Source organism: Eulemur rufifrons, chromosome 8, assembly GCF_041146395.1.
Source record: "Eulemur rufifrons isolate Redbay chromosome 8, OSU_ERuf_1, whole genome shotgun sequence".
NCBI classification, from domain to species: Eukaryota; Metazoa; Chordata; class Mammalia; order Primates; family Lemuridae; genus Eulemur; species Eulemur rufifrons.
Genome location: NC_090990.1, coordinates 51,137,194 through 51,164,668, shown reverse-complemented (window position 1 = coordinate 51,164,668; position 27,475 = coordinate 51,137,194). Strand labels below are relative to the sequence as shown.

The 27,475-nt window shown below is 38.4% G+C and overlaps 1 protein-coding gene across 1 annotated transcript in view; it reads left to right on the top strand.

The window, feature by feature from the left end:
* Positions 1-457: 457 nt before the first annotated feature.
* The window catches only part of SLC35D1 (solute carrier family 35 member D1), a 44,933-nt gene continuing 17,915 nt past the window's right edge, over positions 458-27,475 (top strand). The window contains exons 1-8 of the mRNA XM_069480123.1: positions 458-810; positions 1,632-1,665; positions 1,763-1,849; positions 2,533-2,600; positions 4,465-4,536; positions 5,141-5,209; positions 7,291-7,393; positions 11,534-11,626. Of these exons, the coding sequence (XP_069336224.1) occupies positions 608-810; positions 1,632-1,665; positions 1,763-1,849; positions 2,533-2,600; positions 4,465-4,536; positions 5,141-5,209; positions 7,291-7,393; positions 11,534-11,626 (729 nt within the window). The 5' untranslated portion in view covers positions 458-607. The remainder of the gene's footprint in view (positions 811-1,631; positions 1,666-1,762; positions 1,850-2,532; positions 2,601-4,464; positions 4,537-5,140; positions 5,210-7,290; positions 7,394-11,533; positions 11,627-27,475) is intronic.

Sequence of the window (27,475 nt, the reverse complement as noted above, 5' to 3'; positions counted from 1 at the left end):
CTAGACGCAACATACCGTAACTACTCGGCCAGCCACTCGATACGGAGGGGTGGAGAGTCTCCACTTTTGTGGCGGCAGTTATCTGGAGAATACGGCCGTCTAGCCCCCAGCCCCTCCACCAGTGTCCCCCGCTTCAGGTACTGGGAACTCCGCCGAGAGACCCAGCGCGTGCTTGTGCGCAGGCGCAAGCCCACCGCGTCGCTAGGCGTCTGTGGTTTGTCGCCCGACGCTCCGGTGCCCCCGAACAGTTACCCCCGCTTCTCCCTCTCGGCCCCGGGCTCAGGGGCGCGGCTGCCCCTTCTCCAGGCCCTCACCAATCCCTGCCCAGGCCGAGCCCGGCGCGGCCCCTGCCCTCTGACCCAGCGTTGCACAATGCCGGAGCAAAGTCTCCAAGGGTGTGAACCCCGGCGTCCCTGCCCCTGGGCGGGGACGGGCGGCGGCTCTGCGGGGAGCCGAGGCCGCGAGCGCGCAGCTGGCCCAGTCCGCAGACCCTGCTCCCGCGAGTCCCCTGGGAGCCGCCGCAGTGACTGCAGGCCCCCGCGCCGCTCGGCCCCGCAGCCAGGCCCGCCCGCCGCTCCGCTCACAGGCCCGCGCCGCTGCCGCAGCCATGGCGGAAGTTCATAGACGTCAGCATGCTCGGGTTAAAGGAGAAGCCCCCGCGAAATCCTCCACACACAGAGATGAGGAGGAGCTGGGGATGGCGCCGGCCGAAACGCTGACCGTGTTTCTGAAGCTGTTGGCCGCCGGCTTTTACGGCGTGAGCTCCTTCCTGATCGTGGTGGTGAACAAGAGCGTGCTCACCAATTACAGGTAGGGCCGAGGCGGCGGCTGCCGAGGCCGCGGAGGAGGAGCGGGCGGCGGCGGCGGGGCGCCGGCTCCCTGGACTTTGGCTGGCAAAGTTGAAACTGAACAAAGTTGGGCGGGCGCTGGGGAGGGCGGGAGGCTGACGCGCGCGGCCCGTGCGGCGGAGCAGGCTGGGCGCGCTGGCCTGGGGCTGGGGTCCGCTCCCGGCGCGGTGCTCTGGCCGGCCCGGCGCGTTCGGGGCAGCGCCTGCGGTGCCCTCGGTGCGGCGCCCTGAAAACCCTGCCTTTTAGAGCGTTTTGAGCGATGGAGCAAAGTTGCTTGGTGCCTTTTGAGCTCCTGTGCATGCCAAGCAGGGAGGAGAGTGAGAGATGCCCTCCGTCCTCCGCAGCCTGGACCGGGGTCCGGGGCTTCAGTGTCCCCTGCACCCGCTGACAGCCTCTGGGGACGTGCACATCCTCACGCCCATGTATGATTAATCCCTTGCTGTCGCTGGGACTCTAAGGCAGAAGTTGCTGTTGTTTTTAAAGGTGTGAAACCGTTGTATAGATCTATCTTAACTTCCTTGCAAAATCCGTTGCAGGCAGCCGATTGAAATTGTAGAATGGGACAAGATGAGGCAAGTGGCCGCTGGAGGCTACAAAATCAGCAGTGTGGCCTGACAGCCGGCAGGGCTTTTTCTCACAAGATTTTTACTTGGATAAGGGGCAGATGTTGGTGTGGCTTGTATCAAAATACATTTTAAAAGGTTGCCGAGGTACAAATTGAATTCAACGGAGCTACATTTAGGTTTTTCTGACCTTATTTTTTTTTCTTTGCCCTTTTTGTAGATTTCCCTCCTCACTATGTGTTGGACTTGGCCAGGTTAGTTGGAATCCTCAGCATTACGTGGTTTATGTTGTTAGAACTTCTGTGTGTGTCTTTATACGTAGAACAGTGAATCTGTGTTCTCTGTTTACAGATGGTGGCCACAGTAGCAGTTCTGTGGGTGGGAAAGGCACTCAGAGTAGTCAAGTTTCCTGACTTTGACAGAAATGTACCTCGAAAGGTAAAAGAAAAAAAAAAGTAATACTTTACTTTATGAAATGCAGTCACTGTATATTTTATTAGTGCCTTGCATATTTAAAAATTGCAGCACCCAATCCAAAGTGGGTACAATGAAGGTAAAGAATAAATGTAGTAATGTTCTAAAGAAGCTCTACAATCTCTTTAAAATTAAGGAAAAAAAAAAAAACAAACCAACCGAGGAATCTTCTATTTTAATTAATACACACTTATTGGGAGTTTTGCAGTTTATGTATCCATCAAATCTAGCCAGTGTATCCTGCATTCTTTATTCTGGGGTTTATTTCATATTCTTCTTTCTGCCTTTGCTTGATTCTACATGAAGATGAAATGCCTTTCCTTTTTCTGCTGACATTAGAGCCTTGGGCTAATACATTTCATACCTTAAAGCGAATGATGTTTCTGTACCACATTGATCATATTCATATTTCTGTTTCTTTTCTTTCCCTGTCTTCCTCACTTTCTCTCTTTCTGACATAGTAATGCTGTTTATCCAAGATCAGTGGTGTTTGGGTGTTTCATTGGGGTCAAATTGTGTAAGAGAACTAATCTTATGTTTTAAGTGGAAAGAATTTGATCATGTAAACAAAACTGTTACTGTTTGAAAGGACCTTGTTTTAGCTATCTTTATTATTGAGTATTGTTATCCCTTTTTAAATTTTCTAGACGTTTCCACTACCTCTACTATATTTTGGGAACCAAATCACGGGACTGTTCAGCACAAAGAAACTGAAGTATGGATAACTTTATTTTACTAGTGAGGTTAATATAATGTATTCTTAAAATTGTACTTGAATGTCAAATATTTATACTTTTTTATTGATTGTGGAAAAAATGAAAGGACCACAAAGTTTCTATTACTAAATAATTAAGGTTACACCAAAGGGTTTTAGTTTAAGTTCTTTTCCTTTGAAGAGAAAAAGGAGTTTTTTGTATGTTTTGTTTTTTTCTCCCTCACTTTGATGTTAAAAGTCTTATAAAATGCTGTGATAGGAGATTTTCATTATTTTTCCAGACCTGCGATAATAAGGGATATATGTTAAGCTTCTGGGATTTCAGTTCTTTAATACAGTTCATAAATATTATATTTTAGGCAAATTCCACATAGCAAAATCGGGGTAGGCAGGAGAACTTGTGCAGTTTTTCTTTTAACAATAAGCAGTGAAAACAACATCAGATAGAACCCTGATATAAATATTAATAATAATCTTACCCATGGCAGTATAACCATAGAGGTAGTATATTCACTTTTAGAAAGAAGCAGTAGCTCTCTACTCCATGTCCACATTGTCTTGTTACCCTCTAACCATCCAATTCCTGGCTTCTCCACTTAAGGAGTATAGTATATATTGGATGTGTGATGTTAAAATGACATATAGGCCGGGCATGGTGGCTCACACCTGTAATCCTAGCACTTTGGGAGGCCCAGGTGGGAGGATCGCTTGAGGCCATGAGTTTGAGACCAGACTGGGCAACATAGTGATACCCTGTCTCTACAAAAATTTTTTTCTAAAAATTAGCCAGGTGTAGTGGCATGTGCTTATAGTCCTAGTTACATGGGAAGCTGAGGTGGGAGGATTGCTCAAGCCCAGGAGTTTGAAGTTACAGTGAGCTATGATCACACCACTGCACTCCAGCCTGGGTGACAGAGCAGAACTTGTCTTTAAAAAAAACCACACACACACACACACACACACACACAGGGAACCTATTTAAGAGAAACCCATGGCTTCACTACTTCCACATGAGCTAAAAGCACTGGCATATTGGATGATTGTAAAACAGAATGGGGAGATCTCTGTGTTTCAGAGACAAAGTATTTTTCATTTTTTCCTTTTTTCAAAACCAAGAAACCTGACAGAATGACCAATATGATCTCTCTGGGGAGAGTTCCAAGTCGAATTTATTATGGGTGGGGCATCCTTTTCCATCTCATTACCCACCTGGAAAGAATTGCAGGCCTGCTGCTGGAAAGTGCTGCTTGTATAGAGTTTGCTTTTTTTCATCCATTGTCATCCATCCATTCATTGACACCCTATCTTTGATTGCCAGCTAAGTATAAGGCACTTTGGAGTGAGATAAGATATATTCAGAAATAACTATATTGCAAGTGGCTGTATGTTTGATTAGTGCAAGCAAAATGCTCTGGGAATTTAGAGGAAGACAAAATTACATCCACAAAAGGACAATGAAGGCAGTTCATGGGGTAAGATTTTCATAGATTTTTTTTGGGTGGTCTAGGGGATCAGAAGGGAGGTCAGACCAGTGAAGAAATGAAAAAGAAGCCGTTTTCTATTAAAGACTAACATGGTTATAGTTTAGGATATTTGCATAATTAGTAGAGTAAAATAAAAAAGTTTAATAGTTAATTTAATGTTTCTCACTTTAAATAGTATTTTAAAAGCAACTTTTAGGCTTTCAAATAAGAATTATTCCTAGAGATAAGTAAGAGTTTAATCACAGATTAATTAGCATGGAATTTCCATAATGGAAGGAATAGATGAATGTAATTTTAAACTACCAATATGGAAAACCTTGGTTTAAAAAAAATAAGTTAAATTTTATCTTACCTAATTATTATTATTATTTTTTTTGCAGCTTGCCAATGTTTACAGTTCTAAGAAGGTTCTCCATCCTGTTTACAATGTTTGCTGAAGGAGTTTTACTCAAGTGAGCTAAATTTCTGATTTATCTATACTTTAAACAACTTTAATCACCTTGAAGAGGTGCCCAGCATATGTGAGATATTAAAATTGTCTTGTTTCTACTTCAACTTTTGAGAAGTTTAAGCACCCTTCTCCCTTGGCTATTGGAATTGAGAGTTTGCGGGAGCGATAGTTGGGAAGGTTGTGAACGGAAGTTGGAAACCTGTCTGAACATGAGATTTACTTTCTAGAATTTCTGTGCCTACTACTGCCAATGGGAGAGGCTGGGTCAGAATCATAGGTATTAAAAGTTTTAAATAGTGTTCATGTCTTAGCTCCTTTTGTATGTAACTTTTCTCTATTTAAAGAAATTCTGATTTACAGAAATTCAAACTCACTATTAATAAATGATAATAAAAACTGAGTATAATTATTTATATAACAAAATGAATTTTGGCTTCATCAAAAGGGTTCTTTTAAATATCCAGTTTCTCAGAAACATTTAAAATATGATTGTTTATAGGTTTTTTTTGAGGGAAAAAGTCACATTTTTTTTGCCTGTGTTATAAAATGAGTCTATGTGAATAACTAAAGTCACGTGTATATTTTTAAATTATTTTATTTTGTAGGAAGACTTTTTCTTGGGGTATTAAAATGACTGTATTTGCAATGATTATTGGAGCCTTTGTAGCTGCCAGGTAAGATGTAGACCTATGTATAGCACATTAGAAATTGTCAATAATTACTGATAATAAACAATCAGTTATCAATAACAATTCTTTATGGCCTAAAAAGAATCATATCTTTGAAAAGCAGCCAAAAGGCTCTTCAAAAGGTTGAATTTTTGGGGGCTATATTAAGATCAAGGCTGGCAAAATTACGATTCTTGTAATTCTTAAAAGTTAAATTGATATAATTTTGGATTTGTTACTGTCTTCTACTTACTGAGCACATACCATGTGCCGCACAATATGTGTGGCATTTTACACATATTATTATGTGTTCTTCACAACAACTCTGAGAGGTATGGGTATAATTTTCCTATTTTATAGTTGAGGAAACTAAAACTTAAGTTCAGAAACTTGCTGAAAGTCACATAGCTAGTAAATGGCAAAGTTGGAACTTGAATCTGTGCCTGACTTCCGAGTCTATGTGATTTTTTTAAATCTTATGGCATTCTTTTATTTTTCATGCTGCTAAAGAAAAGAGTGTCTTCTGTGAGGTGAGGAAAATGACGATGAATCATTTGCCTTTGGAATAATGAATAATAGCATCTCTTTAATTGGCCTCACATAAGATGTATCACAAATTTCATAACTTAGATATTCTATTAGATTATTAAATCTTTTTCCACTTAAGTTTTAGTTTTAAAATACTTGGGAAAAATGTACACCCAGAGATTCAGAAAATTAAGATGATTGTTAGAAGCCTTCTATAACATTTTACTCAGTCTGGGGCATGCATACATGGATTTGCTAATGCCGCAAATTCTGTCTGACATACATTTTCCATTGGGGAGTTCCAGTGTGCTTCTTAGATTGGCTCATTTGCCTTCATCATATCCCTGTGGTGTAGGTGGGGAAAAGCATTATAAGTCAAATTCTCTAAGTGAAATTTTATCTAAGAAAAAGAAAAGAGGGTGGCATAATTGGTTACTAGAAATTGGGTATATAGCTGACTACTTTTCTCTCTAGGTCATATTGCCTCCTTGGAGAAAAATTCTATACTAGCCTCCAACCTTTCTTTTTAGAGATGCCTTGCTAGTTAGTCTTTGAAGAGTTTCCTTGAAACTGATGGGATACAAAATAGTACCATACGACAGGGGTTTCTTGAGGCTTTCTCTGGTCTGCAAGAATCTTCTGACAAGGATTGCTATCTGGACCAGTCTTGCCTAATTAGAACCTTTGACTTGGGAAAGAGATTGGTAGAAAGGAATCTGAAGTTAATCAAAGAGTTGTTAGACTGCTTAGGGTAGAGGGTGTGCCTCAAGCTAGTCCTGCCTAAAATTGCAAAGGCAGAGAGCTTCTCAGAAGTCTTGGTTCCATTTAGGAGTTTAGCTACAAGTATTTAGTATCTTTGCAACATCATAGAATATGGGGCCACTGTTTTAGCTAGGGTGCCGAAGCATGCTGAAGGCATGCTTTTCTCAGATTTTTATTTATTAATTTTACTAAGTTCTTATCTTGTCAGTTTCCCTAATCCCCATAGTTATACCTCATAGGGTCATTGAGCAATTATTTAAGTATTTGAGTTCTATTAATATGTGGTTAGATACTATTCTAGCTTGATCTCAGAACTAACCATGATCCACACTTAAGAAATTCCACTGGGCTCAACTACCTGTGCAGAACAGTTGTACCTTTTGTGTGAACCTTTGGAAAATGATATGTTGACAGCTTCATCCTTTTGGTTTCCTTTGCTGCGAAATTGAGCTCTGATACCTTCTGTCTGCTTCAGAGATGTACAGTAATGGTAAATTTGGTTGCTTGTTATCTGACTTAGAATTCAGAGCAGTGTGCTATTAACTGACACGATTGATTATTGCCAATGATGTGTTTAAGTGTTAGTGCTTCTCATTTCTGAAGAACCTCTTATTGAATATCAAACTGCAGATTGTGACCAGGAATCAAAAATTGCTAGTAGCTGATAAAATGCCTAATGTTCACTTACCTAAATAAGAATATGTTCTTGTAAATATTGTAGTACAGACCTTTTTAAAATTAAATGCATGTTCTTTAAATGCAAGTTGTTCTAAAAAAGTATTGCATATGTTTTGCAGCTCTGACTTGGCATTTGATCTGGAAGGATATGTTTTTATTCTGATAAATGATGTCCTGACGGCAGCAAATGGTGCATACGTAAAACAAAAATTAGATTCAAAAGTAGGTAGCAATTTAAAGCTTCTTTAACAAATATATACTGATGTTGAGAATAGCAATGTCAATTCATCAGTGAAGAACTGGGGAATAAAGAAAAAACTTAGGAGGGATGAGAAAAACATGGGGACTGTTAGAGGGTAAAATGCCTATACTTTGTTGCTTTCAAAAGAAACTTTATTTTTTAATTAATTAATTAGCAGTTAGATTTTATTGTTGGCTTTTATGGAGGAGATTGTTTGAATATTGACAGAATGTGTTAGGGAAAGGAAGGGGTGTTCATTAGAGGAAAGTGTTGTGTTCATGGCTGTTTTCTCGAGCCGTGGTCCCCAAATCGCAGGCCGAGGCCTGGTACTGGTCCTCGGCCTGTTAGGAACTGGGCTGCGCATCACTGCCTGACCCAATCCCCCAACCTCTTCTGTCAGTGGAAAAATTGTCTTCCATGAAACCAGTCCCTGGTGCCAAAAAGGTTGGGGACTGCTGTTCTAGAGGACTTGGTGAGAGACCTGGGAGGAGAAAGAAAAATATCTGGAAATCTTTGGATAGGCTTGAAGAGAAGTGAGTGTTGGAAGGTTGGAAGGGGCTGCAAAACAAAGATGGCCTTTGTTTGTTTGCTTTAAATAATGGGAAAGTTTAGGGAGCATTAGGATCTCTCTCTCAGGGGCAACACTGAGTTCTCTGGCCTAGATCTCATACACGTGAACTTTGTATACCTGGCTCTTTGCCCTTTACTTGCAGCAAACACACAAAGGCGTTACAAGATATTTTTTGTTTACTATATACTTTGGAAATAGACACATTCAATTTTATTTTAGATTAAGCCAGAACATCAGAAAGCTGAGTATTTGAATCACATTGTTTTTGGTGCATTATGTTATGAGATTACATTACTGTAAGATACAGTTAAATGCAACTTAGCTTTATATATCCTAGGGTTGTTATTGAAGGAATTGTCCTTGATATCATAATGTATCCTATATGAGGACCAATATGAGATATTTGTCTTAAATGTCATCATAGTTTTTCCTGAGCAGCTGGTACATTTTTATCTCATAATTAAATCTTGTGACTGACCATGACTTATATCTTATTTTCCTACCTGTATTTTCTCTTCAGTCAAATGACCTTATTTGCTTAGTTTTTAGTCTCTTCTATTAACGTACAGTATTTCTGAAACTGCTTCATGTCCTTTTTGGGAGCTCAGATAACAAATAAATACAAGTGCCCTACACCTACTTGAAAGTAGTAATATTTTGAGCTGGTGTTGTCTTGACCAGGTGCTTTGCCTTCTTCTCCTCCTGAAAAGAATTTTGGATTGTATGTCCATCCCGGAGGTTTCATTATTTTCAGAGAATTTTTGGGGGGATATCATAGAAGAACTAGGAATAGTGTAGATTTGTTTTTAGCACGGTTCTTTTAAATATACCTTTTATGTCTTGTCCTCCATTTATTTGCCTTGATGAATCTGTATGTTGGTTGCATTTTAATGGAAGCTGCTAGCAAAAATTTATAACTTTTAAAAGTAGCTAGGAAAAAAGGAGCGTTAGAAATTTGGTCTTACTCTGTTTTTTCCGTCAGCCTGTTTGCTGCTTTGGAAAATAGGTGCTATTAATAACATTTTGTGTAGCAGCTTCAGCTGTCTAAAACAGCACTGTTCAATAAAATTTTCTGTGATAGAAATCTTCTGTATCTCTGTTGTCTCTTAACAGTGGTTACTAGCCATGTGTGGCTATTGAGCACTTGAAAAATGACTGGTACAACTGAGGGACTGAATCAGGAATTTTATGTAATTATAATCAAATTTAAATAGCTACATGTAGGGCTAGTGACTACCATATTGGACAGCACAATCCAGAGTACATCCTAGAACCTAGAGAAAAAATAGAGAGGATTTCTGAGTATTTTATTCCTAGGAGAGCCCTTTAGTTCCTTACTCAGAGATGACTTATGACTTATTCATTTTAGAACTTTTGAGCTTATCGATCTGCTTTTCCTAGTTCATAGATTAGAAGCAACAGACTAGAAGGTAGAATTCTATGTAGAGCCAGAGAGGCTTACCTGCAATATAAAAGGTCAGCTAACAACAACAGAAACAACAGGAAAACTATAAAAGACAATTACTGAAAAAGAAATGATGTAGGGGCTATCAGTAAGGGCAACATTGTATAAGAGCATAATACATAAACATAATGCATGTTTATGATGCATAATGATGCATCATAAGACAATGCTTGTTTATGATGGTGCTCTGAGTCAAATTTTAGTGTACTGTGTTTAAGAAGGCAGGGAGAAAGATATTCAAAACAGTTAAAATGTGAAAAGAAAAATAGAGCAGTTTTGGCATTTAGGTTTTTTGTCGTTTATCTGAAGGATATGTGTCTGTGTGTGCGTTTGCATGCACGTCCTCTATTTCCTGAATAACACTCATGTCTCTGGCTGACTGAGCTCCCATCCTTAGGAGGTTGTCCCAGGTTGGCTTTTTTCTTGCTGCCTTACAAACGAGGCACACCTTTTCACTGATGTTTGTGGTGACCATAAGCAAGCAGTCATTTGGTGTATCCAGTATGGCCACACTGAGATGCTTTTAATAAGTCAGGAGTTTTATTACCTATAATTTCAGAACTGCTTATAATCATGGTCCTTTTAGCATGAATCATATGGCATAAAGGCTTTGTACTGCATTTTAGACCTGAATGTAGCTATTGAATTTAAAACATTTTTAACTTAAACACATAAAATAATACATGTTTATGATAGAAGTAGTAGAAAACATAGATAAGCAAGAGGAAGAAAATATAAATCTCCCTTAATTCTTCCAGATATGCTTTATTGTATGTGTGTGCATCCACACTTATCTTTATGTAAAAATTTTAGACTGGGTGCAGTGGTTCACGCCTGTAATCCCAGCACTTTGGGAGGCTGAGGCGGGAGGATTGCTTGAGGCCTGGAGTTCGAGACCAGCCTGGGCAACAAAGTGAGACCCCATCTCTATAAAATTTTTTTTTAAACAATTGGCTGGGCTTGATGGTGTGCCCCTGTAGTCTTAGCTACTTAGCAACCTAAGGAAGAGGGATCACTGGAGCCCAGGAATTCGAGGTTACAGAGAGCTATGATCATACCACTATATTCCAGCCTGGGCAAGAGAGCCAGACCCGTCTCTTTGGAAAAAAAAAAAACTTAAACAAAAGAGGGATGATATATAATAATTTCTAACTTACAGTTTTCATTTAGTACTGTTTTGTGAACACCTTTCCAAGTCAATCAGCATTATTAAACATTTTTATTAATAGTGGCAGTGTAATGTTTTATTGTACAGCTGTATTATAGTCTACTCAGCTAGTTTTCTGTTGTTGGATATTTGTTTCCAGTTTTTTTCAAAGCTGCTTTTGAGAAAATAGTTTCACTTTTTACATCATTCAGTGATACTTAGTACTCCTCCACCATCCACCCCCCCACCCTTTAAAACCTGATGTATTTTTTAGATGACTCTACTTCCTGCTGAACATCCTAGAAGTGTGTGAATCAAAGGTGGACCCAAGAGTTCTTACAGGCTCCCTATGTTTGAAGATGTGTTGTTGCTCCCCAGTAGCTAAGGCCACAACTAGTCATACTGTGTTTTGAGAGTTGTAGTTATAAGTAATCTTAATCTTCACTGGGGTGTGCTGTTTTGGTCTAGATCTGAGTCTGTGTATCTGGATCTAATACATCCATCTCTCTTTAATGACACTGTGTTTTGCATCTGAAAAGCCCAGACTAGCTTGATGACTCTTGATTGAATTATGAAAAGAGAAAGGCTTCAGGGATGTGTTTCTACCTAGGTGTGTGTGTGTGTTCAAAAGAACTTCTTCCCTCCTTGCTGTTTTGAGGCAGGCAGTTGATGTCATTGTTATTTCTCTGATCTTAAGCATTTGAGGAATTTATTTCAAATAAGTTTAAAATCTTATAAACTTGCCTTTATTTTTGGTCTCTTGAAAGTTTAGGTTATTTCTTCATGTTTACATAACTTCTGACTTAACTAATTTACTGTGTATGTTGAAGAGGGTGTGTGTGTGTGTATGTATGTATAATTGGGGTAGTACTCTGTACATGGTTGTATACATCTATCTGCTAGAACTAAATGAAACACCTAATTATTTACTATTCTAGGAGCTGGGAAAGTATGGTCTGCTCTATTATAATGCACTGTTCATGATTCTGCCCACCCTGGCCATTGCGTATTTCACAGGAGATGCACAAAAGGTAGGACTTTCTAATTATGGTTTAATGGCTTATGTTGATGAATTGCATTATTATTTATGACCAAAAGCTAGACTTTTGGGTTATTCAAAAGATATGTGCTTACTAAATTACCAAAAACTGAGAATTTACTCTTTAGCTTGCTAATGTCATGCTAACCTGTTTTCTTGGCATAAACATTAGGTAGTACTAAACAGACTCAAAATAGCTCTGGCTGTCAACATAAAAATAGTGCTTGCCAACTACTGTCCTTTTCTTACGTACCAGAAGGATAGAGGAAAGGAATTTTTACATTGCTGCTCAATTATAAAATAGAAATAGTAGCAAACTATCCTTGAGAAATAAAAAATCCTGAAATAGTAAAATTCACCCAACCCTAAACAAAATGCTAGGCATTACTAGAAGTTCTCTGTTCTGGTGTACATTTGTCATCTGGTTTAACTCCTATACTGGTTTTTCTCCTCAGGAGATATTTAGCACCGTGTGGTGACTTAACTATATAAATAACAACTATTATAGTAGTTAAAAATTTTCTATAAATGTTTAGCTAAATAAATCTGGACTAGAGTAACTAAATAAATCCAGAGAAGAATTTCTCTCTGAAACAAGCCCATATTCATAGGAGAAAAATGGATTTTGTAATTGTTAGAATTTACAATTTTGCAAACTAAATTTTTCCTAGAATTCTGTCAAGGATTTCTGTACTAAGATTCCTCCTAACGATTTCCCTGGCTAGTAGCTTCTTCAGAATAAATGTATTAGTTAGTTATTCTAATGACAGTGATGATTCCCACAAGTCTGTGGGAGCTAAAATACAGAAAAGATTTTTGAGAGCGTTTAGACCCTTAAGAAATTGTTCTTGAACCAAGACAGGAGACTGACAGCTTATGAAGCTTTTCTTTTTTATTCCATCAAGACCTCTTTCTTTTAATGAAGTGCTACAGACCATCACGTGTGTAAATGTTTTAATGAACTGTGCCCTGACTGCCAGCAGGCCTAAAAATGGCTCCAAAGCAGGAAACAGAGCTGTTGCTCTAACGAAGAGTGTAGAATAAGTATTTTGTGGCTACAAGAAAAATGGGATGAGACACTGACATTTATTGAGTCCCTATTATGTGCTAGGCACCTATATATGTAATATAATGTAGTCTTTGTAACAGCTCTAGAAAGTTTGAATTATTCCTGTTTTACTAATGTGGAAGTAGAAGTTCAGAGAGGCTAAATAACTTGTCTAAAGTCATACTGTTGGTGGGCAACAGAGTAAAGATTTAAACCCAAACCTTAACTCCAAAGGCCACAGACTCTCTATAGTGTTCTGCCTCCTTCTAGCAGACTCTGGCAGAAGCACCCCTCACTCTGCAGCTTCGGAGCAGGAATGTGGTGAAAAATGACCAGCCCCCTCCTGGCAGGAAACATGGTTCCAAATCTTGAGGCCAGTCTGTACTTGAGACCGTTGGAAGAATTAATGCAGTTAGGTATTCTATAGACTTAGCAAAGATGGAATTTTCATTAATTGAAATTTTGACTGATAGCTGCAGTTACTTGAAAGAATTGACCACAGGAGACATTTCTTCATTCCAGAGTGATGATAATTTAAATAGAAGTTATAGGATAATTCATGTGTATTTCAAAGTTCAGTAACTCCTATTCAGCTTAGAGGGCTTCAGTGTAATTGAGAATGTTTATTCATGGTGTAAAAAGTTACTTTGCCACCTATATTAGAATGAGATTTAGATTTTCCTCCGTTTTTAAGCAGAGAAGTGGAATTTGAGTAGTCTTTTTGTTTTTCCAATGAAAGTGTCAGGCAAAGGTTAATAAAGGTTTGTTTTAGAAGACTATTTCTGAAGAATGTCATTTCATCTAAATATTTCCAAGTTGGAATGCTAATTAATTTTGGAAGCTGAACTCATTGCTTTGTAGTTGTACCCCATCAGTGTTTTGATGTTTATCCTCACTCTTATTACTAATTAATATAGTTCTTATATTTCTTGGGGTACAAATGGACACACTGGCTATCTTACAATTCCATGCTTTTTTTCTTAACGTTCTCTCCTCCGTAATATGCTCTTTCTCTCAATATTCTCATTTAGTTATTAAGTGCTATTGTGTGTTTCACTGTGTTAGGCCCAGGTGATAAAAAGTGATGAATTAAGTGGTATTCTTACCTTTGAAGACCATACAGTCTTCCTGGGGAGCAGACGTGTCAACATAAAAGTAATATACTGTTAAAAGTTCTATGGGAGAAGTGTTTTTGGCACATCATGGGGTACAAAATGGAAGTGGATCAGTTCTCTCTCTTCGTTGGGGTTAGGTGGAATGCCTTATGGAGTTTTGCCTACAAACAAAATTAAAATATAGGTGATGTGAATAGTAGTACTGTTTTGGTAGGTTATGAATTAAATTTGAAACTTAGGAAGTGATAGTTCTAAGTTTGACTGTGTTCCTAAATTCCTTGTGCACTTATGAAACAAGTCAGTTCAGTTGCATTTTAAGTTCAAATCAATTTAGTATTGCTGGCATCTTTCTATGCTAAGAAAGTCCTGTGTTCATTTCCCTTAGGAATATGTGAGAAAGATGACATAATCTTTGCCACATAAGGAAGACATTTGGCATGAGACCGAGATGGTGTAAGATCTAGCACTAAAGTGCATGCCCATCAGTAAATACTATAAATAATTCAGGTTAGGAAAAATTGGTGTGGTTTGAATATCAATATTGGCTGTTTAGTGGAGGTAGTTATTGGTTTTCTTGTCCACCAAAGGCAACAAATTTGGGGAGTTTAGAGATATAACTTAGAGAGGTGGATGGATGGTTTGCTTTTATTAAAAACCAGCCTGGAAACGATGAGTGGAAGCCTAGATGACCTCAGGTGGCCAGAGGCCCATAGAGGTTTGAAGTTTCTTTCTTTAGAAGATTCAGTTTCATAATGGCCAGTGACCTGTTTGTCTGAAGCCCTGGCAAAAAGGGTTCACATTACAGAGTTGGGATATGTGGCAAGATTTCAGCTACGAGTTTTCTAGTAAGTAGGTTTATTTTCAGTGTCTGTTTTTCAGAGCTGTGTTTCTCCTCATTCCTTATCATGTATCAGGTGTTGTTCTAAGTTAAAAAAAAAAAATAAAACAACTGTCCCTGCTTTAATGGAGCCCGCATTCCAATAGGGTGAGATAGACAACACATAAATTATGTATGGTAAGAACTGTGAAGAGAAACAACATGGGGAGAATGATGGGGAAGTGGTATTTTAGATAAGATGGGTAGGGAAGTTGTCTTAATGAGGTTCATTTCAGCAGACCCTCAACTGAATGGGCAAAGAGGACCAATTCATATGGCTCTTGGGAGGGAGAATAATCTAGATTGAGGAAAGAGCAGGTTCTAAGTCCTGAAGTGAGAGTGTTTAGCATTTTCTGAATAGGTGAATACCAGGAAAAGTCAAGGTGGGCCTTGGGAAATGTGGAGGAAGAGAAACAAAAGGTACATTCTGGGTGGAACTAACAGTTACATAAGCACAGGCACAACTGCAAAGACCAGACTTTTTAGTATGGTTAGAAGGTGGAAGTCAAAGATCCTGGAGACCTTAGAGAGTATCTGGTTCAAGCCTCTTATTTCACAGATGAGGAAACTGGGGCTCAGAGAGGGTTCGGGACTAGAACCCACATTTCCTGATTCTAAGTTAGTACTTTTTTTTTTTTTTTGAGGCAGAGTCTTGCTCTGTTGCCCGGGCTAGAGTGAGTGCCGTGGCGTCAGCCTAGCTCACAGCAACCTCAAACTCCTGGGCTTAAGCAATCCTACTGCCTCAGCCTCCCCAGTAGCTGGGACTACAGGCATGTGCCACCATGCCCGGCTAATTTTTTTTTATATGTATATTTTTAGCTGTCCAGATCATTTCTTTCTATTTTTAGTAGAGACGGGGTCTCTCTCTTGCTCAGGCTGGTCTCGAACTCCTGACCTTGAGAGATCCTCCTGCCTCGGCCTCCCAGAGTGCTAGGATTACAGGCGTGAGCCACCGCGTCTGGCCCTAAGTTAGTACTCTTGACCTTTCCACCACACCAGACCCTGCTGCCTTCTAAGTTAGAACCAGTGCTGTGTACAAGAATTTGAAATTAACTCTGCAAGTCCTTAAAAGTTTATGTAAGTGGTACAGTGGGGAGAATTTGGGGCCAGAATGAAGAATACCAGCAACCTTCTATTCTGTCCCTAACCACTAACTTTGGATAAGTCCTTTCTGCTCTCACACCCTGCTTTGCTATGTGTAAAATTGATTAGGTTAGATATAAAATGTTCTCTGGGTAGGGCCCTTTCTGGGATCGAGGCAGAGTTTCCGAGGAGTAAAAGGCATGCCAGTGTGGGCACTAGGCAGCTGTTCTCACTGCTAGCACCCAGTGCTCCTTGATAATCAGTGCTGGTAAACTGCTCTCATCTGTTTTACTTCCGGCGTTTCTGACCCATGGCCACCAATGAAGTGCTCTGTGTTTTGAATGAAAAGATCTCCAAGATAAATGGTTAAATGAAAAAACACAGTGCACAACAGTGCATATGATATGCTACCTTTTGGGTAAAATAAGAGAAAAATAAGAATATATACACACATATGCTTTGTTCATTTATTTAAATAAACTCTGGAAGAATATAATCTAATAAAATAATCACCAATTTTTGTGCATTTGTGGGAGCAGAATAAGTAGAACAGGAAAGGGAGGGAGACTTTTCGGATTATTCATCTTTCTATAATTTGAAACAGTAAGAAAAAGTTTTTCTATAAATGATGACTATCTTGTGAAGACTACTAAAGATAAAAATAACTGGAAACTTGAGACAAATCAAATTTGTTCTCACTATTTAAAGTTGCTAACTCTTGACCCAGGATGCAATTTGAAGCAAAATCAGATCCAAATTATTTTTCTCAAAGTCCCACTGTTAACCTTAGTAGGCAGAGGGGGGTAAACTTGCCTCTGTTAGGACAGGAATCTAACAGGAGGGCTCTGTGAGGTCAGCTCCCCAGAGAGATGGGAGTCGGACATAGAGGTTGATGGGGCTGACATAGACTTTAAGCCAAAGATGAAAATAAATTAGTTAAATAAAAATTGGAAGACAAGTTCCAATTGAACAACTTGTCCCAGTGAGCACATAGTACAAGGCTTTGGCATAAAGTCCTGGATTTACTGGAAACCAAGGAACCAACATATTCAGCACTATGTTTTTTAAACATGTATCTTCTAACTTATCATGTTATCTTTTTTTTAAACTATGTATCATGCAAAAGCCAACTTACTGTTAACAAAAGATATCTGGTTAACATAGATAAAGGTGGAGTGTACACCACTTGACTGATAACTTTCCAAAGTGTTAGTTTAGATTGCCTTTAAACTTATTCTTAATAGTTGCTACCTCCAGAAGGGAATATTTTTAGTACAAAGTCAGCAATTCAGAGTCGCATAGTTGGAACTTGGCCTGCTTGCAGCACACCCTGCTAGGTGTTCTCACGTAGGGCTAGAAGAACAGACCCCTTGCTGTGGATCTCACAAGGCTGGTACTGTAGGCACGGGGACACTGTATAATGTCTTCATTATATTACTGGCTAAATTATGTGGCTCAGAGGAGTTACAGGAAAAGTTGCTGGACAAATCATCTGCCTGGAGGTGTCTCTTAGTAAGCATTGCTGACTAAATAATGAAGAAATTTTAGGCTGTTGGGTTAGCCTGTTCAGAGTTACTAATCTTTTCTGGGTCACTGTGCTCCATACAGATTGATTTTCAGACCCTGAATTATTCTCTCCACATAGAGGCAGATTCCTTCTATTTTCTGGCTCTTGATGTTCTCATACGTAAAGCAAGTGAGTTCAATTATTCTTTAGTTATGAATGAATAGATCTTTCTCTTTGCCTGTGTACTATTTGACTGGCACTGTAATGTTTTCAGCCCCTCTTACCTTTGAGGATATGCCTTTTTAAATAAGAGCAAGTGACCTAGTTGGTACTTTGGAATTACAGTTTTAACATGACATGTAGGTTCTGTATAAGTGGTACAGCCTAGTGAGCTGAGAGGTAGTGCAGCTATCTGGGCTCCAATTTCTTGTCTAAGCGAAGAGCAGGGGGCAGAGCAGGAAAGGTTGTGGAAAATGGTTGCAGCAATGCAGAGGGTAAGGGTGGGTAACCCAGGACTGTTGAACCCAGGACCGCTGAACCCACCTAGTTTTCCTAAGGTAGAAGAAGAACCATGCAGATCATCTGCACCACTGACTTTATCTTTGTGCCTGAGCAAGTTTGCTAGCAGTTTATTTTCAGAAAAGGAAAGTAAGTTTTTCTCAATAATTTTTCAAGGAAAGAATTTACAAAATAGAATACTTATTAATCTTTTTTCTTGACCATGATATCCTAAGACTAAGTGGTTTGTTTACTTTCAGACTTCATACTAAGCAGACAGGTATCAAAATACTAAGAAAATGTCTCAGTCACACTTTGGATTTTAGTTCAGATCTCAAATAGTTGATGTGTTTTTGCTTAGCAAATTTCCTGGAAGTAAGAATGGTTGCATCTAAGACTCAAGTGCACACTGAAATTATTCCATACTTCTCACTGGATTAGGGTTGGTGAATTGGTGCTGAAGTTACTCTATGCTCATTGTAGACATTGCTGACTAGTCACAGCACTTTAGCGCTAAGCCTAGACATAGCCTCAGACTGTTTATCAAGACAGTGGTCCAGAATCAGTCAATCAGAGGTAGTACAAGAGACAAAATCTGATTGCATCCCTGGACTAGATTTTAGTCTTGTTATTGATTTTGTGGTTTCAGCGCCTAATCTTACTCAGATACTCCCTTTCTCTCTTAATTTCCTTAACCTGAGCTACTAAAGTACACATTTTTTAAATTAAGCTTTTTTTCCCCCAAATATTGTTATTTAACTTAAAATCTTACTCAAACCAAATGCCTAGTTATTGGAAGTGGTAGGTCCATATAACCTTTGCCCTCTCCCTTTGATTATGTGACATTCTTTTCACCTGGGTTAAGTATTGGCCTGTGGTGTTTACATTACACCATCAGCACCTGTAGAACTAGAGACTTCATTCAAAACAGAAGAAAAGCCTAAGAAAGCATCTTTGTATGTTAAATCTGTAATCACAACCACTACTCAGCCAAGATGGAAGATTGTGGGCCTTTTGTCAGCGAGCCCATTTAGTTCTGTGAACCACACAATGGCCAGGCAAGGTCATGCTCTTCACAGGGGCTCTTTATGAGAGCTTTCTCCAGAGGCAGAAGTTTTGTTTTGTTTTAACCTTTTTTTCCCTGATTAACAAAGTATATGTTCACCTTCACTGTGCCTTCTGTATTTCCTGTCTTAGGGAGAATAAAACATTTGCTTGCAAATCTACCATCAGGAGATAACAGTGGTGGAAGTTTAAGTGAATAATCTCTTCTATATGTAAATTTTGTATGTATTTAACGTGTCTGCATTTCATTCTCTCAGTTGATCCTCACAAGAAGCAGAGGGAGGCCGGGCGTGGTGGCTCACACCTGTAATCCTAGCACTATGGGAGGCCGAGGCGGGTGGATTGTTCAAAGTCAGGAGTTCGAGACCAGCCTGAGCAAGAGCGAGACCCCATCTCTACTAAAAAAATAGAAAGAAATTATCTGGCCAACTAAAATATATATAGAAAAAATTAGCTGGGCATGGTGGCGCATGCCTGTAGTCCCAGCTACTCAGGAGGCTGAGGCAGTAGGATCGCTTGAGCCCAGGAGTTTGAGGTTGCTGTGAGCTAGGCTGACGCCATGGCACTCTAGCCTGGGCAACAGAGCGAGACTCTATCTCAAAAAGAAAGAAAAAAAAAAAAAAAGAGGCAGAGGGAGCAGACTGTTTTCTGCATTTATAATGCAGATGTAGGTTCATAGAGGTTCAATGACTTTATCATGGCTTTACAGAAAGTTAATGGCAGAGTCATAATTGAAACTCCTGCTTTTTGAGTCACTGATCAGTAACCATGTGAAGCCATCAGGGAAAAAAAATAGAGAACATGTTGCCTGCCCCAGATGAAAAGACTGTAGGTTATGGAGCTGAACAGACACTTACTAGCTGGATAATTTGGGGTAAGTTACTTAACATTTTTGAGCTTGGTACATAGTAGGAACTTAATAAGCAGTAGCTTTTGTTTTGTTTTGTTTTGTTTTTTTAGTTCCATCTTTGTGGCAGGGAGAGTGGGCTCCTTTGTACTGCAGGGACTGCTTGGGTCCTATTTATCCTGTAGCTGTACTTTCAAATGGCTACTGCTGCTTCTGTTGCAGCCAAACATCTATTCCTGTGGCAAAGCAGAGGAATGCCACAGGCTGCTTGTACCATGGACTGGCTTTCTCCAGAGATAGGCTGAATACTTAGGGAAAGGTTAAAAAAAATCCCATGACAATTATTTTTCTATTTCTGAATTTTATATGAATGGAATCATGTCCATAAGACTTATTTTAATATCCTACAAATATAGTTATTATGGCCCCAAATGAGACTACAGTATATATTTGGGAGCATTTTTCTGAATAAAATTTAATGTTCAGTGTAGATAGCCTTGGGCTTGGAGCATGTAGACTCAAGTCTCCCATATATTATCTGTGTAATGTAAAGTAAGTCACTCATTGTCTTCTGGGACTAAGACCTGATCGTTCCATCTCCCAGGGTTGTGGTGGAAATCAAATGACACGATGTATGCAGAAGCACTTTGTACGCTATAAAGTACTCTACATACAAGGCAGTACTTTGTTATTGCCGTGGTTTGCTCCTCCATCATCAGCACGCCTGATTAAAACATCCTTAGCTTCGTGCCCTGAAGTGCTATGGGGCCTGGCACATGGTTGGGACTTCATGGATGTCAGAATTCTACGCTGAAAGCAGGGGAGATGTTTAGAGCTAAAGGAGGGAAGGAGTTTAGGCTTCTGGAGAGGTTTATTTGAGGTCCTTGCCAAATGATTGTGATTACTCTCCACTCCTAGGTCACTGATTAAAAAAAATTAAAAAGTAGCGATTATATACAGTAGCAGACATCATTTATTGAATCAGACTCCCTCCCTGTGAGGCATTGTGTGCATACATTTCTTAATTCTGATAACAACCCTGCAGGGTGGGCTTTTTATTCCTCTTTTTACTTCTGCAAAAACTGACAATCAGAGAATCATCATGGTCCAGTGCAGCAGCTTATTATCTTTTCTTAATAACTTGCGGGTAAAAGAATAACTTAGCCAGAAAGGAGGGTAATTTAGAGTTGGAGGGAAGTTCTAAGGCCTAAGGTTCCTGTTATGTGTTTTAGCCTGGGTAAAATAAAGTCTCTGCTTTTCAACCTGGTCTAATACTTGTCACAACTGGAAGAAGCCTTAATACCTACTCAGCTTTCCCTCACAGGAGCTAAGTCTGGCATAATGAAACAGTGGTGAGGTGATATAATACACTGGGCTTCTAAATCCTGGGCCACTACTTTTTTTTAGGTATGTGGCTGTTTCTGAAGGGGACCAGTAACACCCCTGCCCCCCAAGACACTTCTAATGCCTACTTGTTGGTTTACCTACATTATGCTTTCTTTCTTCAAAGAAAAAAAAATTAAACTCAGTGCAAAAGCTAAGGAGTTGCATGCAGTCAAAATGACCTTTTATCATTAGAAGAAAATTTAAAATTATATATTTTGTTAGTTATATTTCAGTAAAGCCAGGAGAAAAAAACTGAGGGCAAACTGCTAGTTTTGTGAACAGTTGAAATGTGAACAGTTAAAAATGTAGTTGAGATTCTGGTTCAGTTTCACATAAATGTGAAATGAATATTAATATTATTGGAAAATAAATAAAATTATGTATATTTAATATGAAACTTGAAATACAGTTTAGTAGCATGTATAGGCTAAGTGTGTGGGTGTATTAAAAAACAAAGTGTGGTGGCTCACACCTGTAATCCCAGCACTTTGGGAGGCTGAAGCAGGAGGATTGCTTGAAGTCAGGAGTTCGAGACTAGCCTGGGCAACATATCAAGACTCCGTCTCTACAAAAAAAAATTTAGCTGTTAGCTAGGTGTGGTGGTGTATGCCTGTAGTCCCAGCTACTCAGGAAGCTAAGGTAGGAGGACTGCTTGAGCCCAGGAGTTTTGAGGTTGAAGTGAGCTATGATCGCATCATTGTACTCTAGCCTGGGCAACAGAGTGAGACCCTGTCTCTTAAAAATATAAAAATTAAAAAAAAAAGCACGGTCTAGCTTTTCTATCTGTAGAAAATGATGCTGGCCACAGATCATGGCTGTTTAATCTACCACAATATTTGTGACTAGCACTTCCAAGTACTTGGAGCTGTGCAGAAATGACATATGACACAGTCCCTGCTCCTGGGGAACTTATAGTCTTGCCAGCAGAAGCCAGTCTCCTGGGTCCTAGGCCAGTTTATTGTGTTTTAATGATTTTTCATCAGAGAGGAGGTTGTATTTACAGGTGTGAAGGGTCATAGCATGAGACTGTATGTATGAATTCTTTATTTATCTTCCATTCATCCGGCAAACAGTTATTAAATACCTACTAAATGATTTTCTGGTTACTTTGTTAAGCACTGTGGATGCAAAGATAAACCATCGAGGTTTTTGCGGTGTCTGGATAGACAGTCATGTACATAAGGATAGTTATATACATATACATACTTAGTCGCTTACCTGATAAAAGTAGCATTTAGTGTTCTGGAGAGTTTGACAGGAAAGAGACTAATGTGCACCTTAGGTTTTTGTGTAAAGCTTCCTAGTGGAAGCATCATTTGAAATAGGTTTATAATTCAAATCAGGAATTGAATGTGGGCTTTCAGTTTCTAACCATGATGGAATAACAGGGCAGGGTTTACTTTCCTGCATGAACTACTAGAAAACCAAACATTTATGGAACGGCATTTTTCAAACTTTGGACAACAGGCAGTGAAGGATTGTTGAGAGAGAAAGGATGAGAAAAGAAAAGAAAGTTATAACCAATTGGAACTTTTAGAGATGAAAAATACAATATTTGAGTTGAAAAAAATATACTATAAAAAAATAATGAAAAATATAAAGTGGAAGGAATTAAACAGCAGAGAAGAAAAGATCTATGCATTAAAGACAGTAATAGAAACTATCTAAGATGAAGCACATAGAGAAAAAAGACTGTAAAACAAATGAACAGAGTGTTAGTGACCTGTGGGACAATATCTAATATATGTGTAGTTACAGCTCTGAGGGGCGAAGCAGAAATTGTTTTCCCCAAATTTGATGAAAATTCTAAGTCCACACATGTAAGCAACTCAACAAACTTTTAAGTAGAATAAATATAAAGGAAACAATACCATATAGAGGGAGATTTCATAATGATAAAAGGATTAATTCCTGAAGAAGACATAACAATCCTAAATGTGTGTATTCTTGATGAGAGAGCTCCAAAGTATGTGAAACAAAACCTGATAGAACAGAAAGGAAAAATAGACCAACCCATAATTTCAGTTAGGATTTTAACATTCCTCTCTCAAGTAATTGATAAAGCAACTAAACTGAAAGTCAGTAAGCATGTAGAAGATTTGAATAACACTGTCAACCAACTTGACCTAATTGGCATTATAGAACACTCAACGGCAGAGTGTACGTTCTTTTCAGTGCACATGGAATATTTACCAAGATAAACTGTATTCTGGGCCATAATACAAGTCGTAATACTTTAAAAGACTCAAAATCATTATGTTCCCTGACCAGAACAGAATTAAGGTAGAAATTAATAGCATAAAGATATTTGGAAAATCCACAAATATTTATAAATAAGAAATTAACGCACCTCTAAATAATTCATAGGTCAAAGAAAAAAATCACAAAGAAAATTAGAAAATATTTTGTACTGAATGAAAATCAAAACACAACATAGCAAAATTTGTGGGCTATAGCTTAAAGAAATGTGTAGAGGGAAATCCACAGCTTAATCAAATGCTTATATTAATATTAGAAAAGAAGAAAGATCTGAAATCAATGATCTAAGCCTCTCTCTTAAGAAACTAGAACAATAAGAGGAAATTAAACCAAAAGTAAACATGGAATGTAAGATAAGAACAGAAATCATGAAATAAAAACCAATGAAACTAAAACTTGGCTTTTTTATAGATCAATAAAATTGCAAATCCATGGCCAATTAATCAGGACAAAAAGTGAGAATACACGAATGATCAATATCAGGAATGAAAGAGGGACATCGTTACAGAGCCAGCATATGTTAAAAGGATAAGGGAATATTTTGAACAACTTTATGCCAATAAACTTGACAACTGAGATGAAATGGACAAATTCTTGAAAAAGACAAAGTGCATATCAAAGCTCACTCAAGAAGAAATAGGTAACACAGCCTTATTCTAATAAATAATTAAATAGTCTTACTTATTTAATTATGATTAATTAAAAGCCCTAATTAATGATAGCCCTATTTCTGCTAAAGAAATTGAATTTGTAGTTAAAAACTTTCCCCACAAGAAAATTCCTAGACCCTGATTACTTCACTGGAGAATTCTACAAAATATTTAATGAAGAAATGATATCAATTCTACATAAATTTTTCCAGAAAGTGGAAGAGGAGAGATTACTTTCCAATTGATTTTATATATAAGACCAACATTGCTTTCTACCAAAAGCTGACAAAAACATTACAAGGAAGTTGAAAACTATAGTCCCTCTAAAAATCCAGCAGCATATAAAAAAGGGCATTATATTATGACCAAATTGTGTTTATCTCAGGAGTTAAGGCTAGTTTAACATTTGAAAATCAATCAGTACAATTTACTATATTAACAAGAGTAAAATAGAAGAACCATCTTAATAAACACAGCAAATGTATTTCACAAAATTTGACACCACTTCATGAGTTTAAAATTTTCAATAAGCCAAACGCAATGGCTCAGACCTATAATCCTGGCACTTTGGGAGGCACAGGAGGAGGATCACTTGAGGCCAGGAGTTTAAGGTTTCGGTGAGCTATGATGGATGATGCCACTGCACCTGCTTGAACAACAGAGCAAGATTCTGTCTAAAAAAAAAAAAAAAAAAAATCCTCAATAAACTAGGAATAGAAGGGAACTTTCCCAGCATAATAAAGGACAAGTACTGAAAAATCTATTGCTAACATACTCAGTGGTGAGAGACTGAATGCTTTTTCACTAAGATTAAGAACAAGATAAGGATGCCTTGTCTCATATGATGTTCTGCTCAGCCATATACTGGAGGGCCTCATCTGTGCAGTGAAGTAAGAATGGGAAATTAAAAGTCACACAGATTTGAAAGAAAGAGGCAAAACCATAAAGCATGTATTAATAATATATGTAGAAAAACTTAAGGAATCTAGAAAAAAAGATTACAGTAGACAAAATCAACTATACTTCCATACAATAGCAGTGAACACTTAGAAACTAAATAACTAATAAACTTTGTAATACCTTCAGAATTGTGAAATACTTAGGGATAAATTTAACAAAATATGACAGTACAAAAATTAATTGAAAAGTGATATAGGTTGAATTGTATTCTCCCCAGCCCAATTCACATGTTGAAGTCCTAACCACTTGTACCTCAGAATGTGACCTTATTTGGAAATGGGGTTGCTGAGATGTAATTAGTTAAGATGAGGTCATGCTGGAGTAGGGAGCGCCCCTAATTCCATATGACTGGTGTTCTTATTAAAAATGGAAATTGGGACACAGACATACACACAGGAAGAACACCATGTGAACATGAAGGTAGAAATCAGGGTGATACCTATACAGGTTTAGGAACATCAAAGATAGCCAACAAACCACCAGAAGCTAGGGGAGAGGCATGGGACAGATTCTGTCAGTCCTCAGAAGGAGTCAGTCCTCAGAAGGAGCCAACTCTGTGGGCACGTTGATCTTGGACTTCTAGACACCAGAACTGTGAGACAACAAATTTCTCTTGGTTAAGCCACTCAGTTTTATGGTGCTTTATTACAGCAGCCCTAGCAAACTAATGTAAAAAGGATCATAGACCGGATATAGGAGCTAAAACCGTAAAACTCCTAGAAGAAAATCTTTGTGACTTTTGGTTAGACCCAGGTTTCACTAAAAAGTTATAAGCAAGAATTACAAAACACAAATTTGATGTTAGACTATATCAAAATTAAAATAATTTGCTCTTCAAAAGATACCATTAAGAAAATGAAAAGGCAAGTCACAGACTAGAAGAGAATATTTGTATTTTATATAAATGTGTATGTGTATATATATATATATTACAATATATGTATGATTAAGGACTTTTATCCAGAATATATATTTAAAAAATTTTTCATAACTCAGTCATAAAAAGACAAACACCTTGAATAAAAATAAATAAAAATTTGGCAAAATATTTGGACAGACACTTCACCAAAGAAGAAATATCGATGTCAAGTAAGCACATTAAAAGAAATGCAAATTGAAATTATAAGATACTACTTAATCACTCATTAGGATGGCCTATAACAGTTTCAAGTGTGGGTGAGAATGTAGAGCAATGGGAGCTCTCATACAGTGCTGGTGAGAATACAAAATTGTATAGCTGCTTTGGAAAACAGTTGGCAGTTTCTTAAAAAGTAAAAGATATGCTTACCAATCCCATTTTCTAGGTATTTAGCCAAGATAAATAAAAATTTGTTCATAGAGAGATTCAAAGGTTCATTACAACTTTATTCGTAATAGCTTGTGGAAACAACCCAAATAAATGTCCACTGACTGGTGTCTACATAAACAAATCGTGGCATATCCTATTAAGGTGGAATACAAATTGGCAACAAAAATGAATTACTGATATACACACAGCATAGATGAATCTCAGAAGCATTATGCCAAGTGAAAAAAGCAAGACAAAAGAATGCATACCATACAGTTCCATTTATATGGAATTATTGAGCAGCAAAACTGTAGTAACAAAATAGATCAGAGGTTGCCAGGGACTAAAAATGGGGGAGGGGATTGACTGTAAAGGGGCAGGAGGGACCTTTGGAGGGGAGGATTTCTTTATTATGATTGTAATAGTGGTCACATGACTATACATTTGTCAGTACTCATTGAATTGAACACTTAAAGTTGGTGAATTTTATTTTTTATATATTATGCCTCAACAAAGAAAGAACCATAAACAGACTGTCTACTGCCTGTCAAGTGCTGTGTTAGGAATATGATTAGATAAATGTGATACGGATCCTCCCCTCAGGGAGCTCACAGTCTATAGACATGGCATAGAACGACTTACAGTTCAGAGAGACAAGAGCCCTAGAGAGTACTGAGGCACAAAGGAAGGAGTACTTGGTCGGGAAGGTCCCACAAAGAAGCCTTGAGTTTCAGTTTGATGGGTGAACAGGAGTCAGATGAGTGTTGAAGGGAAGGGCATTCCAGGCATAGGTACGCAACTGTGAGACTACATGTTATGTTTTATAAACTACAAGGAGCCTGGTATTGCTGCAGCTCTGGAGCCATGAGATTTATGTGAAAGTGGCAAGAGTTGAAGCTGGACAGGTTGGCAGAGAGATACAAGGTGGAATGATTTCTCATATTTGCTTATTAAGCTCATATTGCAAAAGAAACTATGTACTTGGGGCAGAAACCATCCCTCTTGGATGAGAGATGAGATGCTTTCATTTCTCTTCATTCCTTTCCTTTTGTCTTAAATGAGAACAAAAACACCTTGCTTTTAGAATCTGTTTGAAAAAAGTAATTCTCAAACAGACCCCAGCTGAATTTGTATAACTAAAACGGTACTTTTGAGATTTCACATGTTACAGGAATGAAACATGTTTTAATGTTTGAGAGAGTCTTTAGCACGTTAACAACCATCTGGGAGAACTGCTGAGATTAGCCAGATGTGGCCT